The sequence below is a fragment of the Eulemur rufifrons genome, chromosome 2, assembly GCF_041146395.1.
Source record: "Eulemur rufifrons isolate Redbay chromosome 2, OSU_ERuf_1, whole genome shotgun sequence".
Taxonomy (NCBI): domain Eukaryota; kingdom Metazoa; phylum Chordata; class Mammalia; order Primates; family Lemuridae; genus Eulemur; species Eulemur rufifrons.
The window spans coordinates 10,457,197-10,472,411 of NC_090984.1; the positions used below are offsets into that span (position 1 = coordinate 10,457,197).

The window sequence follows — 15,215 nt, forward strand, 5'->3', positions numbered from 1 at the left end:
CTTTGCAGAAGTGCTCGTTCTCCAGCCTCACTCCAGACACTCCAGTGCAGGGTGGAGGCAGTGCCCAGCTCCTTCTGTTTTCACAAGCCCTCCAGGTGACTCTGATGCATGCTCGAGGTTGAGAACTGCTGCTCTAGTGCAAACCAAGTCAACGACTGAGGACTGTTGCAAAATGTGGCCAGGAAGGGAATCACAGTAGTTTATGCAGCCCAGAGAAACCTGAGCATTGCATTACAAAAACCTCAAACCCAACTCTTAAAAGTAACATATGGCTTTGCTGGAGGTCTCTTGGGATTACCTAGGAGGAGACTATGCTGTTAACCTTCCTAAAAGCCCCCTTTTATAACCTCTTCCATCTTCTGAGGGTCTTGCTCTTCATAGCAGCTGTTAAATTTCTCCCTCACTCTCACGACACCTTGGGGTCATCCATAATCTTTCTTATACAGACCTACACAGACCTATCTATATACTACGTTCACCCATTTACATTCTGACCTCACTTCAGCAAACCTTAAATCTTTCTGGAGACTAATGTTTCTTTCAGGAAGATTAACATTTCAAATGCTTGCAATCGAATATTTTTTCCCTTGCATGCATTGACGGTACAGTCTAGCTTTGTGGCTATACTTAGGAAATGGAGTATGAGAGAGTGAAAATAAATCTAAATTCAGATTAGACATCAGGCACTTGCAAGCTGAGTGCCCCTAGCAACTCTTCTCAGCTCATCTTCTCATTGTCAATTGGAGCCAACACCATCTTTCTCTTGGAGTTGTTGTGAGAGCTACACATAAAGAACCAGACTCCTAAAAAGGTTCAACCCATGGCAGATATCGTCACTGTTGAAGTCAAAATAAAGTCTCTAAATTTAATGTTTTATTTGGAATACAAGAATTGCTACTTGGGACATACATGCAGACCAGGTGGTCTCCGGTATGCCCAAAGAACAAAGAGAAGGTTGGAGGTTTACAAAAAAGAGAAATGTCGCCTGTGGTCTTGAAAGTTCATTGGTATTAGTAAAGTTTTAGGGAGCTCTGACTGGGGAGCCATGGCGGTGGGTAGAATTAGTCTTAGAGTTGCAGCAGATTGTTTACAACAGGCAGTTTCAGCTGTTGCATTTGCAGAGAATTATGTTTTTTGGAGCAACATTATGTGCCCGGAGTGCTTTCTCTTCAGGGCTCTCAACTTTGTTTTAGTTGGATACGACAAGAATGATCCAATTCACTATTCAGCCATAAAAAAAGAAAAAGAATGAAACCATGTCTTTTGCAGCAACATGGATAGAACTTCAGACCATTATCTTAAGTGAAGCAACTCAGATACAGAAAGACAAATATTGCATGTTCTCATCAGTGGAAGCTAAACAGTGTGTACACACGGACACTGATAGACCATGGAGGCTCAGGGGTGGGGGATGCCAGGGGAGTGGATGAAGAGAAATTACTTAATGTATACAATGTATGTTATCTGGCTGATGGATATCCTAAAAGCCCTGAATTCGCCACTACGCAATCTATCCATGTAACAAAATTGCACTTGTACCCCATAAATGTATACAAGTGAAAAAATTTATTTTCATTTTAAACTTTTTTCAAAATTAAAAAAAAGAATGACCCAGTTTATATGATCAGCTTTCACACCGTTAAATTACTCTGACATAGTCTTGTCAGCAATTGGTTTTAAAAGATAGGGCCCTAACCAGGTAAAAAGGGAGTTGAGCAAAGGGAAAAAAAACCTGTCTTTGCTGGAAAGAGACAATATTAGGTTTTACAAGAACTTGGTAAGTCATACATGCCATGGTGTCTCTTACTTTTTCCTGTGTTATCTATTTATCACAAGAGAAGTAGATAGTGGCTGGCACCTAACGCATTATCCACAACTGTTCATTAAGTGAAATAAAGGATACATATGCCCACTGGGGGATGAGAATTTTAAAAGGCAAATACAGCCACGCTTTGGTGATCTTGAATGGATGCAGTAAAAAGTTGCATCTTGTGGGCTTTTGACATGAAGTTGCCTCTAAGTCCCAAACTGCTAAAGCAGGAAGAGTTCAACCGTCACCTCTGACTGTGAAAGCTCTCTTTAAAGCCTCCACTTAAGCAGCTTTGGGGGCTCTCCCATGATCTCTCTTTCTTCTGAACTGTACTCATTGCTGTCCCTGATGCTGAATCGTCATGGTTAGAAGGCTACTCACTAGCTCACGCAAGCTTTTCTGCTTTCATCCGTTCAGTTGAGTCATTTTAAGTAAATCTCAAACCTGATTGTGCTGGTTGTAGTTTCTACTGCAACTGTATCATTTCATTAAATACTATGTAAATAAAAGGACTACAAAATGGGAGGGAAGAAAAGGAAGGAAGGAAGGAAGGGAGGGAGGGAGGGGAAAAGGAAGGGAGGGAGAGAGGAAGGGAGGGAGGCAGGGAAAAAGAAAAAGGGAAAGGTATGGTTTTGGTGGTTCTCACCACCAAAAAAAATGTACGTGAGGTAATGCATATGTTAATTAGCTCAATTTAGCCACTCCACAATGTATACATATTTCAAACCATCATGTTGTACACCATAGATATATACAATGTTTTTGTGGATTTAAATGTAAAAGCAAGTAAATTTTCTTTAAAATTGCGGTCAAATTAGATGTGAGCAAGATATAGTGAGAACAATTTGGGTGTAAAAATCTGAAAAGGTTCTGCACCTAGATTGTTTTCGCAAGAATCCCTAATTTCTTGCTCCACCTTAAGGAAACAAGACCATAGAACATAGACCGTAGCCTGTGTGTGTGGCTTAGGCAACAAAGCCTACAGATCTGCCACTGGTGCAGCCGTACTCAGAGAGAAGGCCTTGGTGCTCTTCAAAGCATGGTGGATGAATGTACATAGCTAAAATGCTAGAGGTCTGAAGTTAAAATGAGAGAAGTCTGTTCGTATGCATGTGTGTCTGCCCTTTTTCATTACTGGTCCTGGCCATAACAGATGGGGCAAATCGCCCACAGCGATCATGCGGTAGCAAATCATAAAGTGTCCCTGATAAATTGGGAGGTCCTTGAAGGCAGAGGGGGAGTGTCATTCATTATGTCATTATGGCCTTAGTCCTGAATGTGTCATTTTTGTTTGTTTATTTAGTGGGTTGTTCATTTTATTGTTTTATAGCTTAAAACACTATATATTTTTATCATGTGTAACATGTTTTGAAATATATGTAACATCGTAGGATGGCTGAATCGAGCTAATTAACGTATGTGTTACCTCATGTGCAAATGGATCCTGACTTAAAATAGTTGGACTTGCCAGTTTTTGACTTTATGATTGTGCAGAAATGACAGGCATTCAATAGAAAATGTACCTGAAATACCCACACAATCATTCTGTTTTTCACTTTCAGTGCAGTACTCAATAAATTACATGAGGCCAGGTGCGGTGGCTCATCCCGGTAATCCTAGCACTTTGGGAGGCCGAGGCGGGGGGCTTGATTGAGGTTAGGAGTTCGAGACCAGCCTGAGCAAGAGTGAGACCCCATCTCTACTAAAAATAGAAAAAAATTAGCCAGCATGGTGGTACATGTTTGTAGTCTCAGCTACTCGGGAGGCTGAGGCAGGAGGATTGCTTGAGCCCAGGAATTTGAGATTTCAGTGACCTATGATGATGTCATTGCACTCTAGCATAGGTAACAGAGTGAGACTCTGTCTCTAAATAAATAAATACACATGTACATAACATGACATAGTCAATACTTTATTATAAAATAGACTTTGTGTTAGATAGTTTTGCCCAACAATAGGCTAATGTACATGTTCTGAACACATTTAAAGTAAGTCAGGCTAAGTTATGATGTTTGGGAGGTTAGATGTATTCAATGCGTCTTTGACTTAAAATATTTTCAACTTACAATGGATTGACTGGGATGTAATCCCATCACAAGTCAAGGAGCATTTGTACTTATTTTTTGGCATGGTGAGAACACTTGCAATCTACTCTCTCTTAGCAATTTTCAAGAATACAACACATTGCTATTAACTCTAGTGGCTGTGTTGTACGATAGATCTCTTGAACTTATTCCTCCTGTCTAACTGAAATTTTGTACCCTTTGACCAACCTCTCCCTAACACCCTCCCCCTCCCCCAGCCTCTGATAACCACCATTCTACTCTCTGCTTCTATGAGTTTAACTATTTTAGATCCACATATAAGTGAGATCATTCTTTTTCTTTCTGTGTCTGGTTTATGTCCCCTAACATAATGTCCTCGAGGTTCACCCGTGTTCTTATAAATGATAGGATCTTCCTCTCTTCTGAATGAACAGTATTCCACTGTGTATGTTGACCCGATTCTCTGTATCCATTCATCTGTTTTTAACAGATGCTAAAATCAATTGCTGGTGGAAGGGCTAAAGGGAAGGAGGCACGGAGGAAAGAAAAGAGGGAGGGGAATCAGGAAAGGAAGAGAAGGAAGAAAAGAAAACAGTCAGGTTCCCTTTAGTGTATATAGGGTTTCAGTTCAGGTTTGATTCTGCTTGATTTTGTTTTCTGCAAAGCCCTACTTCACTGAAGAGAAAGAATGGTGTTTATCGACAACACCCAATTTGACTATGAGTAATTAAGTTAGGTCTTTGGGACACTGACTGTCTGTGACTATCTATACATGGATAACTTGGCTTGGCAGGAACAGAAACCCACTGAAGATGATCTGATGATAGCTTAACACAAAGGATTTGATGCATTTTCACAGAACCCTAAAGGTCTCTGTGGGAAGCCGGGACCGGAACCCCATCTCTGACTCCCAATTTTATATGACTTCCCTCCCCTTTTTGTCCCCAGTAGACAGGCTGCACATGGAACCAGAAAACCAAACAGCAGTGTCAGAATTCATCCTCCTGGGACTCTCAGAAAAGCCACAGCATCAAGACCTCCTCTTTGGGATGCTCCTGTCCGTATACCTGGTCACCATCTTTGGGAACCTCCTCATCAGCCTGGCCATCGTCACAGACTCTCGCCTCCACGCACCCATGTACTTCTTCCTCTTTAACCTCTCACTTGTCGATGTCTTTCTGTCCTCCACCACCGTCCCCAAGATGCTAGTGAACATCTACACCCGGAGCGGAGCCATCCCGTTTGCAGGCTGCCTTACCCAGATGTATGCCTTCCACCTGTTTGGGACCATGGACAGCTTCCTCCTGGCCGTGATGGCCATCGACCGGTACGTGGCCATTGTCCACCCGCTGCAATACTTGGTCCTCATGAGCCCCCGTTTCTGCAGGCTGCTGCTGGGGGTGCCGTGGGTGATCACCAACCTCCAGTCTCTCGTCCACACCTGTCTCATGGCTCAGCTGACCTTCTGCGCTGGCTCCGAAATCTCCCACTTCTTCTGTGACCTCATGCCCCTGCTGAAGCTCTCCTGCTCAGACACGCACACCAACGAGCTGGTGATCCTTGCCTTTGGCATCGCCATGGGCGTAAGCCCGCTCTCCTGCATCCTCCTCTCTTACATCTGCATTTTCCGGGTGGTCTTTAAGATTCCTTCTGCTCAGGGCAAGTGGAAAGCCTTCTCCACGTGTGGTTCACACCTCACAGTGGTGTCGCTGTTCTACGGGACCATCTTTGCTGTGTACTTACAACCCACATCCCCTACTTCCTCCCAGAAAGACAAGGCAGCCGCCCTGATGTGTGGCATTGTCATCCCCATGCTGAACCCCTTCATCTACAGCCTAAGGAACAAGGACATAAAGGCAGCCCTGAGGAAGCTCATCGCCAAAGCTGCCTCCTCTCGGTCCTAGGGCAGAACAGGTATTGGGTGCCCACCATGTTCCAGGACCACTGTTGGTCCTGTGCTCAAGGGATCCTCCTGCCTCAGCCCCCCTGGGATACAGCCACTAACCCTGGCCAATCTTTTTTTTATAGACATGGGGTCTCGATATGTTGCCCAGGCTGGTCTCGAACTCCTGGCCTCAAGCAATCCCACCCCTGCCCTCAAGGAGTTCAGAGCCTATGGAGGAATAGAGATGTGTAAATAAATCCTTATAGTACAATGTGGTAAATGTGTCATAAAGAGATGAATGAAGTGCTATGGGTTCCCAAAAGGGCAGTGTGCATATTTCCCATGATCCATGTCCCCCATGAAGATCAGAGTAGCAGGGAAAATGTCAAAGTGGCCTTCTCAATGAGCCCTCTCTGGGATATCAGGCTTTTAGCATTGCTATGTGGGATAATACTAGTCGAACAAAAGCTGTGGCTACATACTCACTTTAATATTGACAAAGACAGCCCATGAATTAGCCAATTGCATCATGTGTGTGTTGGGGAAGAGCTTTGAAAATGTCTGCTGAGGTTAGCACACTTGTTATTCTCGTAGGTACCCACCAGCCTCTGACTCTCAGGGGGTCCTGAAACCTCCACTGGTGGCTGTGGTTTTGCGTGGCAATTGCTGTCATCAACAGGTTTGCCATTCCTCTCTCCTTGGCTTATAAAAGATGCTGGCACTCGGTTCATGGAGAGTCTGATTCAGTGGATCTGACATTGGGCCCTGGGATCTGCCTTTTTTTTTTTTTTTTTTTTTTTTTTTTTGAGACAGGGTCTTGCTCTGTCACCCAGGCTGGAGTGCAGTGTCAAAATCACAGCTCACTGCAGCCTCGAACTCCTGGGCTCAAGGGATCTTCCTGCCTCAGCCCCGAGTAGCAGGGATATAAGCCCGGCTATTGCTTTTATTATTATTATTATTATTATTTTTTGTAGACACAGGGTCTTGTTATGTTGCCCAGGCTGGTCTCGAACTCCTGGCCTCAATCAATCCTCCTGGCTCAGCCTCCCGAGTAGCTGGGACTACAGGTGCGCACCACCACGCTCAGCAAATTTTTTTTTATTTTTTGTAGAGATGGTATCTGGCTCTTACCTAGGCTGGTCTCGAATTCCTGACCTCAAGGGATCCTCCCACCTCAGCCTCCCAGAGGGCTGGGATTACAGGTGTGAGCCACTGTGCCCAGCCTCATTAAATCTTAAACAACATCCCTACAAGGTAGGTAATATAACCCGTTTTTTTGTTTGTTTGTTTGTTTGTTTGTTTTTAAGTGAGGAAAATGAGGCTTGAAAAGTAAAGCTACCAGTAGGTGGTAGCCAAGGTTCAAACAGAGGACCCATCTCACAGCCTCACATCTTGATGACACAATATTTTTCAAATTTGGAGACTAAAGCAGGGTTCTGCAGACTACAGTTTAGAGGCTAAATCCAGCCCTCAATCTTTTTATATGACCTGTAAGTTAAGACATTTTAACATTTTTTTAATGGTTAAAAATAATTAAAAGAAAAAGCACATCCGTGACAGATTTCAAGTACATAAAATTCTAATTCTAGAGCCCATAAAGATTTACCGGAACACAGCCACGCCCATCATTTACATATCATCTGTGACTGCTTTCACACTTCAAGCCCGGAATAGTCTAGACAGAGACCGTATGGCGTGCACAGTCCAAAATATTTACTCTCTTTCCCTAAGAAGTGTGCCGGCCTGTTTTCTACAGAAAAAGTAGGGCCTGCTACTCAAAGTGGTCCGTGAACCAGAAGCTTCTTCGTGGGAGCCTTTTAGAAATGAAGGCTCAGACTCTATCCCAGACCACTAGGTCACAATTTTATCAACGTCCCCAGGGCATTCATATCATCCGTAAAGTTTGGGCATCCCTGGGGCAGAGCGCGCCTGTAGTCCCAGCTAGTCCAGAAACTGAGGTGGGAGGATCCCTTGAGCACAGGAGTTCGAGTCTAGGCTGGGCAGCATAGTGATAATCCCATCTCTTTTTAAAAAATTAAACTAAATGATGTTTGAGCATCACTGGGCTACATGGGGAGGGGTCCTGCAGAAAACTGGGACCCAAATAGGCTTTAGCGTCATTGATATAAGAGAACCGGTTCCGGGGTGCTTCTCTAGCCCCTGCCATGGGCATGGTTCTGTCTGGAAAGGACGGTCCCAACTCTGCTCAGACCGCTTTGAAAGAATTGAAGCCACAGTTACAGGAAGTGGACACCAGGTGACGATAGTGCCATTTCACAAAATGGATTTAAAGCGCCTCTGTCTTTTTTTTTTTTTTTTTTTTTTCGGTCAGAGACATGTATTCTCGCTGTAAAGTGGCCTAGTTCACCGGGATGGGTTGGCCCACAGGGCAGAGGGCTCCATGACAAAGTGTATTGACGTAGGGAGATGGGGAAGGCCTGCGCCTCACAACCAACGGGCGGGGGGGACAAACCACAGATTAGAAGTCAGCAAATTGGTGCTGCAGAGCCGCCGCCGCAGGACCGTTTTAAAGGGACCGCGCGCCGCCGCCCCCTCGGCCGCCGCGCTGCTCTCGGTGCCGCCGCCGCTCGGCCTCCTCCGCCTGGCCGCCGCCAAGCCCTCCGTCTATTTCAAGGAGCAGTTTTTGGACGGAGATGGGTGGACCCACCGCTGGATTGGATCCAAACACAAGTCAGATTTTGGCAAATTCGTCCTCAGTTCCGGCAAGTTCTACGGTGACCAGGAGAAAGATAAAGGTAAGAGCCTGAGAGTGGGTACTCTGATCCAGGAGGACTTCTTGGCGGAAGCTGTAGGCAGCACACATGCCTGGACAATCCCCCAGGAGCAGGGCAGGTGGAGGAAGGGGGAAGTCGTCTGTACCTCCGAGGTCTTAGGGCCCTTGGGGGGTCAGGGCCCAACAGTGACCTCACTGTGGTCTCATCTCAGGGTTGCAGACTAGCCAGGATGCCCGCTTTTACGCGCTGTCGGCCAGATTTGAGCCCTTCAGCAACAAGGGCCAGACGCTGGTGGTGCAGTTCACTGTGAAACACGAGCAGAACATCGACTGTGGGGGCGGTTACGTGAAACTGTTTCCTGATGGTTTGGACCAGACGGACATGCACGGAGATTCGGAACACAACATCATGTTTGGCCCCGACATCTGTGGCCCTGGCACCAAGAAGGTTCATGTCATCTTCAACTACAAGAGCAAGAACGTGTTGATCAACAAGGACATCCGCTGCAAGGACGATGAGTTTACACACTTGTACACACTGATCGTGCAGTCAGACAACACCTAGGAGGTGAAGATCGACAACAGCCAGGTGGAGTCGGGATTGGGACTTCCTGCCACCCAAGAAGATAAAGCATCCTGATGCTGCCAACCCTGAAGACTGGCCCCGAGCAGGCCAAGATCGATGACCCCACAGACTCTAAGCTGGAGGTTGGTGCTTGGGCAGGGGCTCTCTCCCTCGGAGAGTGTGGAAGACAGCTGGGCCACCTCTGACCTCTTCATGTCCCCACCCCCAGGATTGGGACGAGCTTGAGCACATTCCTGACCCTGATGCTAAGAAGCCTGAGGACTGGGATGAAGAGATGGATGGAGAGTGGGAGCCACCAGTCATTCAGAACCTCGAGTACAATGGCGAGTGGAAGCCCTGGCAGATCGACAACCCAGATTACAAGGGCACCTGGATCCACCCAGAAATTGACAACCTTGAGTACTCCCCTGATGCCAACATCTACGCCTACGATAGCTTTGCTGTGCTGGGCCTCGATCTCTGGCAGGTCAAGTCTGACACTATCTTTGACAACTTCCTTATCACCAACAATGAGGCATATGCCGAGGAGTTTGGGAACGAGACGTGGGGTGTCACAAAGGTGGGGCTTGCTCCTGATTTTGGGGGGGCGGGCAGGGCTGCCAGGGGCACCAGGTGCTGAGGGGTGTGGTCTATTCGTGCAGGCAGCAGAGAAGCAAATGAAGGACAAACAGGACGAGGAGCAGAGGCTCAAAGAGGAGGAGGAGGACAAGAAGCACAAGGAGGAAGAGGAGGCTGAGGACAAGGAAGACGAGGAGGACAAAGACGAGGATGAAGAGGACAAGGAGGACGACGAAGAGGAAGACACCCCACGGCCAGGCCAAGGACGAGCTGTAGAGGCCATGCCACCTGCCTCCGGGGCTGGACTGAGGCCCGAGCGCGCCCTGCCACAGAGATGGCCGAGCCAAATAATGTATCTACGAGACTAGAGAACTTTCATTTTTTTCCAGGTGGGTTCAGATTTGGGGTGAATTTTTGGTTCTGTCCCCTCTCCTTTTTTTTAAACTAGTGTTTTGTCTTGGATTCTCTTTCACCCCTCACCCCTCTCTTCTTTCTTGAATGACATCTTTTCCTGCCTCTCTGCCCATCTCTCCTCTCCAACCCGGGGACAGCGGTGTGGAGGAGAAGCCACAGGCCTGAGATTCCACCTTCTCTCCTTCCTGGAGCCCAGAGGGGGGCAAGAGAAGGGGGTGGCATCTCCAGTCACCCAGCACTGAGAAAGAATTGGGGCTCTTCCCATTTCCCCCTTCCCTTTATCTTCTGCTGCCCCCAGGACTGGGCCACTTCTGGGGTGGGGCAGCAGGTTCCAGCTGGGCTCACACTGAGAATGTAAGAATTACAAACAAAATTTCTATTAAAAAAAAAGAAGTCAGCAAATTATTTCTGTCAAGGACCAGATAGTAAATATTGTCAGCTTTATGGACCCTATCCTCTCTGTTACAACGACTCAACTCTGCTGTTGCAGGGCCAAAGCAGCCATAGATGACACATCAAGGAGTGGACCTGGCTGTGTACCAATAAAACTTATTTATAAACACCGAAACTTAAATCATATGTAACATGTCACAATCATATGTAACAAAATATAGTGTTTTTGTTTCCAACTTTTTTTTCCCCAGACAGAGTCTTGTTCTGTCACCCAGGCTGGAGAGTGCAGTGGTGCAATCATAGCTCACTGCAGCCTCCAACTCCTGGGCTCCAGTGATCCTCCTGCCCGAGCCTCCAGAGTAGCTGGGACTACAGGCATTCGCCACCATGCCCAGCTAATTTTTCTATTTTTTGTAGAGATGTGGTCTCGCTCTTACTCAGGCTGGTCTCAAACTCTTGGTCTCAAGCAATCCTCCCACCTCAGCATCCCAAAGTGCTGGGGAGGCAGGGCTTGGGGGAATGGCAGGTGGATAAGCTGGCAGGAGTGGCCAGAAGCCGCTTCCCACAAAGCGTGAGAAAGACTCGCTAAGGTTTGGGCTGAAAATCCCAGAGGGGCAGCTCTACTCCCCAAAAGTCCGTTTGCCAGGAACTTGTTGGGAGATGGGGGATGCTTTCATCTCTGTAAACCTGTGTAGTTTTGGGAGGTCCCCAAGACCACTCTCAGCTTCCGTGGTTCACTAGAAGGACTCACAGAACTCAGCAAAGTTATCATACCCATGGTTTATTACAGCAAAAGGACACAGATTAAAATCTGCCGAGGTGAAAGTCACGTAGAAGCAGCGTCCAGGAGACACCAGGCATGAGTGTCCAGTTGTTTTCTCCCAGTGGAGTCGAGCAGACAGTGCTTGATTCTTGCAGCAATGATGTGTAATGCTACGTGCAGCAGGCCTGCAGCTGATGAAACGGGACACTCTGGTGACAGGGAGTCGGGGGGAAGCGGTTGGGGATGCCCCGCCACCCTGTGCACCTCAACTTCAGCTCTATAGCTGCCTGACCGGACTTTTCCAAGGGCCACGGGGAGGCTCTGGACAAGAAACGCTGCACCTCTGACTGCCACGCAGGTGAGACCACGCACCACCTCAGGAAGCTGCTTCCGGGCAATTCAATCACTCCACCTCCTTAATGCCCCCCTGATGGACATCTTCAGGCAGTCTCTTCTGCCCTGGCTCCTCTGAGGTTTGACTCCTGGCCAGGGACACCTGCACAGCCTGGAGCACTCACCGCCTTAACCTGGAAGTTGCCAGACATAACTGAGCCTCAGGTGTGGAAACCACTGGGAATGACAGCGAGGGGTGAAGAAAGCTTGGGGTCTACTCTGTCCTCCCTCCGTCAGGAACTGAGGACCACAGAGAGCTGGCAGGAGGAGGGACTTAGCCTCACAGACACATGCCCCACCCCTTGCAGGGCATGTGATAACTACAGGATATGGTCTTCCCCTTGGACACATGAGGAACCTGTCCTCATCTATGTTTGGGATGCCCCAGAAGCCAACCCTGAGTACAAGTAGTTTATTTGGGAAATAATCAGGAAATGCTGGAAGTGGAGTGGATATGGAGACAGGGAAGGGAAGGAAGTCAGTAAAGAATGTATCAATAAGCGGATTTCCAGTGTGGGCCGCTGGCGCTCAATGCGGTGGGGACCCCTAGGGGGCAGTGTAGAGCACACACCTCAGCCAGCCCACAGGAGAGGCAGGGGAGCTGGGGTATTTATCCACCAACTCCCGTCTACCGCTGCTCAAACTTGACCAGTCCCTCCTCTTGCATTTGGTCTTTCAATAAATCTGTGCATGTGCCATGGGCTGGTTTATCCGTCAGGCACCAAAAGGACAGCATATCAGGCCTGCTGACAATGAGAACATCTGGGGGAAAGAAAATATAAATACATGCGAGCGCGCACGCACACACACACACAGGCTCCAAAACCTATACAGCATCAAGCAACATCCATAAGAGTAAGAAAACAAACATCCTTAAGTGTGAAACTTAGTATTCATAACCATTTTATTAAACACAATTTGCAGAAAATTTGTTCTCACTTATCAAGAATTTCTGACTGCTAAGAAAGAATCATAGCCAATGGTGAATTAAATGGGCCATGTGTAGGCAAATAAAGGCAACAGGAAAACCTGTCAAAAAGGTTTCTTAAAAATAATAGTAAATATTTATGTGGCATGTGGATGTTATATGGGTGGGGCCAAGGGCTGCTCTCACCCCCACATCAGCCACTCAGCTCCTCTGAGGTTCTGGGGTACCCGAAGGGGACCCTAGTCCTGCAGCCCCTGGACTTGTGAAGAAGTGTTGTCTTGACTCACAACCTCCTTTTTGTCAGCAGCTGCCTCAAAGGCATCTGGGCAGGGATCTGATAGGGAGAAGGGTGCACCCCACCCTTTCCCAAACTGACTCCTCCCAAACACACACATCCAAGAAAAATGAACATCACCTAAGAGATGTGTAGGATGCCAGCAAGTGTACCAACATATGCATAATGGGAGTCCCAGAAGGAGAGAAGAGAAAGGAGCAGGAAGAATATCTGAAGTCATAATGGCTAGAAAACTTCCCAACATTGGTGAAAGACACAAATCTACATATCCAAGAATCTCAACAAACTCCAAGTATGATAAACCCATAGAGACACACACCAAGACACATTATAAACAAACACACACATCCTCCTCTGTCCAGGCCTCTTGGACACTCCCTCCTAAGCAGGCCTCCAATCACCTGACACCTGATCTCCTACCTGAACATTCAGCAATTAACAAGATAGACAAGCATCACCTGGTGTGCCCCAGTCTTAACAAGGCGGATAAACTAGAACATACCACTGAGATTGTTAAATTCAAGCTGTGGCAAGTATTAGAGAAAGGAAACAGACTGATATAATAATTACTAGACAGCAGTAGTGGACAGTGAAGGCCTCCCAAGGAGGTACCATTGGACCTAAAGAGCGAGAGAGAGGCAGCCTCCAATGAACCTGGGCTTCCCAGGCAGAAGGAACCATGTGTGCAAAGGACCTGGGGCAGGAAGAGTTTGATGTAAGGGAGGACCATGGTCAGTGAATAGGACAGCAAAAGAGAGGAGATCAGAAATCTTGTTAGATCATGGTGAGAATCTGGATTTTATTCTAGGTGGGGTGAGCAGTCATGGGAAGACAGAAGTGTGCCCATAATCTGATTTCACTAGAAGTTCACTCTAGGTGCTACGTGGAGAATGGAACAGAGGGGCGAGACATGTTATAGTTTTTTCAAGATGAACACAGCATTGTCTCCCATCCCATATCTGCTGCACAAGGTCACCCTGACATGCCTCCTATTAAAAGAGGTGGGATCTATGTCCCCTCTCCTTGAATCTAGTGCCAGAAGTGACACAGCGTGACACCAGAGGCTGGGTCAGAAAAGATAATGTAGCTTCTGCCCTGTTCACTTTTGGAGCTCTGGGTGGTCATCTGAGAAGTCTGACTACCCCAAGGCCGCCATGCTGGGAGGAAACCCGGGCCACATGGAGAGGCCCATGTAGGTGCCCTAGTCCACAGACATGGTCCACAGCCCCAGCAGAGGTCCCAGCCAACAACTGGAATCCATTGCAAGACCTGTGAGTGAAGATGCCTCCAGATGATTCAGCCCCCCCCCCCTATTTTTTGAGTCACCCCTAGTCTTGGGGTCTTCCCAGCTGAGGAACAGAGCCAAACAATGCCAGCTCTGCCCTGTCCAAATTCCCACCCCACAGCATCTGTGAACATCATAAAAATGCTGTTTGACCCTACTAAGTTTGGGGATGGTTTGTTAAACAGTAGTAGTTAACTGGAACTGGGGGGTGGGGGGGCTGAGAGAATTGAGTGGGAGAGGGAGAGGCAAGAGTGACATCAGCTGGGCAAGGTGGCTCACACCTGTAATCCTAGCACTCTGGGAAGCCAAGGCGGGAGGATGGCCAGAGGCCAGGGGTTCGATACCAAAAGGAGCAAGAGTGAGACCTCGTCTCTACTAAAAATAGAAAAACAATTGGGGGGGGGAGGGGATGGGTGTATACATACATAATGAGTGCGATGCACACCATCTAGGGGATGGACAGGCTTGAAGCTCTGATTGGGGTGGGGAGGGGCGGGCAAGGGCAATATATGTAACCTAAACTTTTGTACCCCCATAATATGCTGAAATAAAATAAAAGAAAAGAAAGAAAGAAAAAATTAGCCGGGCGTGGTGATGCACGCCTGTAGTCCCAGCTACTCTGGAGGCTGAGGCAGGAGGATCCCTTGAGCCCAGGAGTTTGAGGTTGCAGTAAGATGACGCTACAGCACTCTAGCTGGGGCAACGGAGTGAGACTCTGTCTCCAAAAATCTTTTTGAAATTTAAAATGTTTTTTAAAAAAGAATGATATCAAAGAAACCAAGGAAGGGGAGCAGTCATTGACATGAATGCAACTGGCGATATGCTGTGCAGGTAAACCCGAGAGAACTCCTGGACGCTGTCACCTAGGGAGGGCGGGTGCGAGGGAAGACAGGGCTCAGGCCTGCGCCACGCCCGTAGCAGCTGGAGCGCAGGGGCGCAGCCCAGAGCCCCCATCACCTCTTCTCCCGGCCCCAGACGACTACATATCCCAGCATCGCCTGCTCGGGCCGCGGGAAGGGGAGAAAAAAAAAAAAAAAAAGTTTGGGCCAAGCATTCCGGGAATGCGCTTCCTGCTGGCGCGGGGCGGGCAGGGAGGGCGCGCGGCGGTGCGGCCGGAGCCCGGGGC

The 15,215-nt window shown here is 47.7% G+C and overlaps 1 protein-coding gene and 1 pseudogene across 1 annotated transcript; both read left to right on the top strand.

Moving 5' to 3' along the window:
- Nucleotides 1-4,817: 4,817 nt before the first annotated feature.
- On the top strand, nucleotides 4,818-8,738 carry OR1I1 (olfactory receptor family 1 subfamily I member 1). Its single transcript, XM_069491219.1, is given in 4 exon segments — nucleotides 4,818-5,743; nucleotides 5,745-5,801; nucleotides 8,219-8,549; nucleotides 8,733-8,738. Coding segments are annotated over 4 exon segments (1,320 nt in total).
- On the top strand, nucleotides 8,315-9,894 carry LOC138389530 (calreticulin-like; annotated as a pseudogene).
- Nucleotides 9,895-15,215: the final 5,321 nt, after the last annotated feature.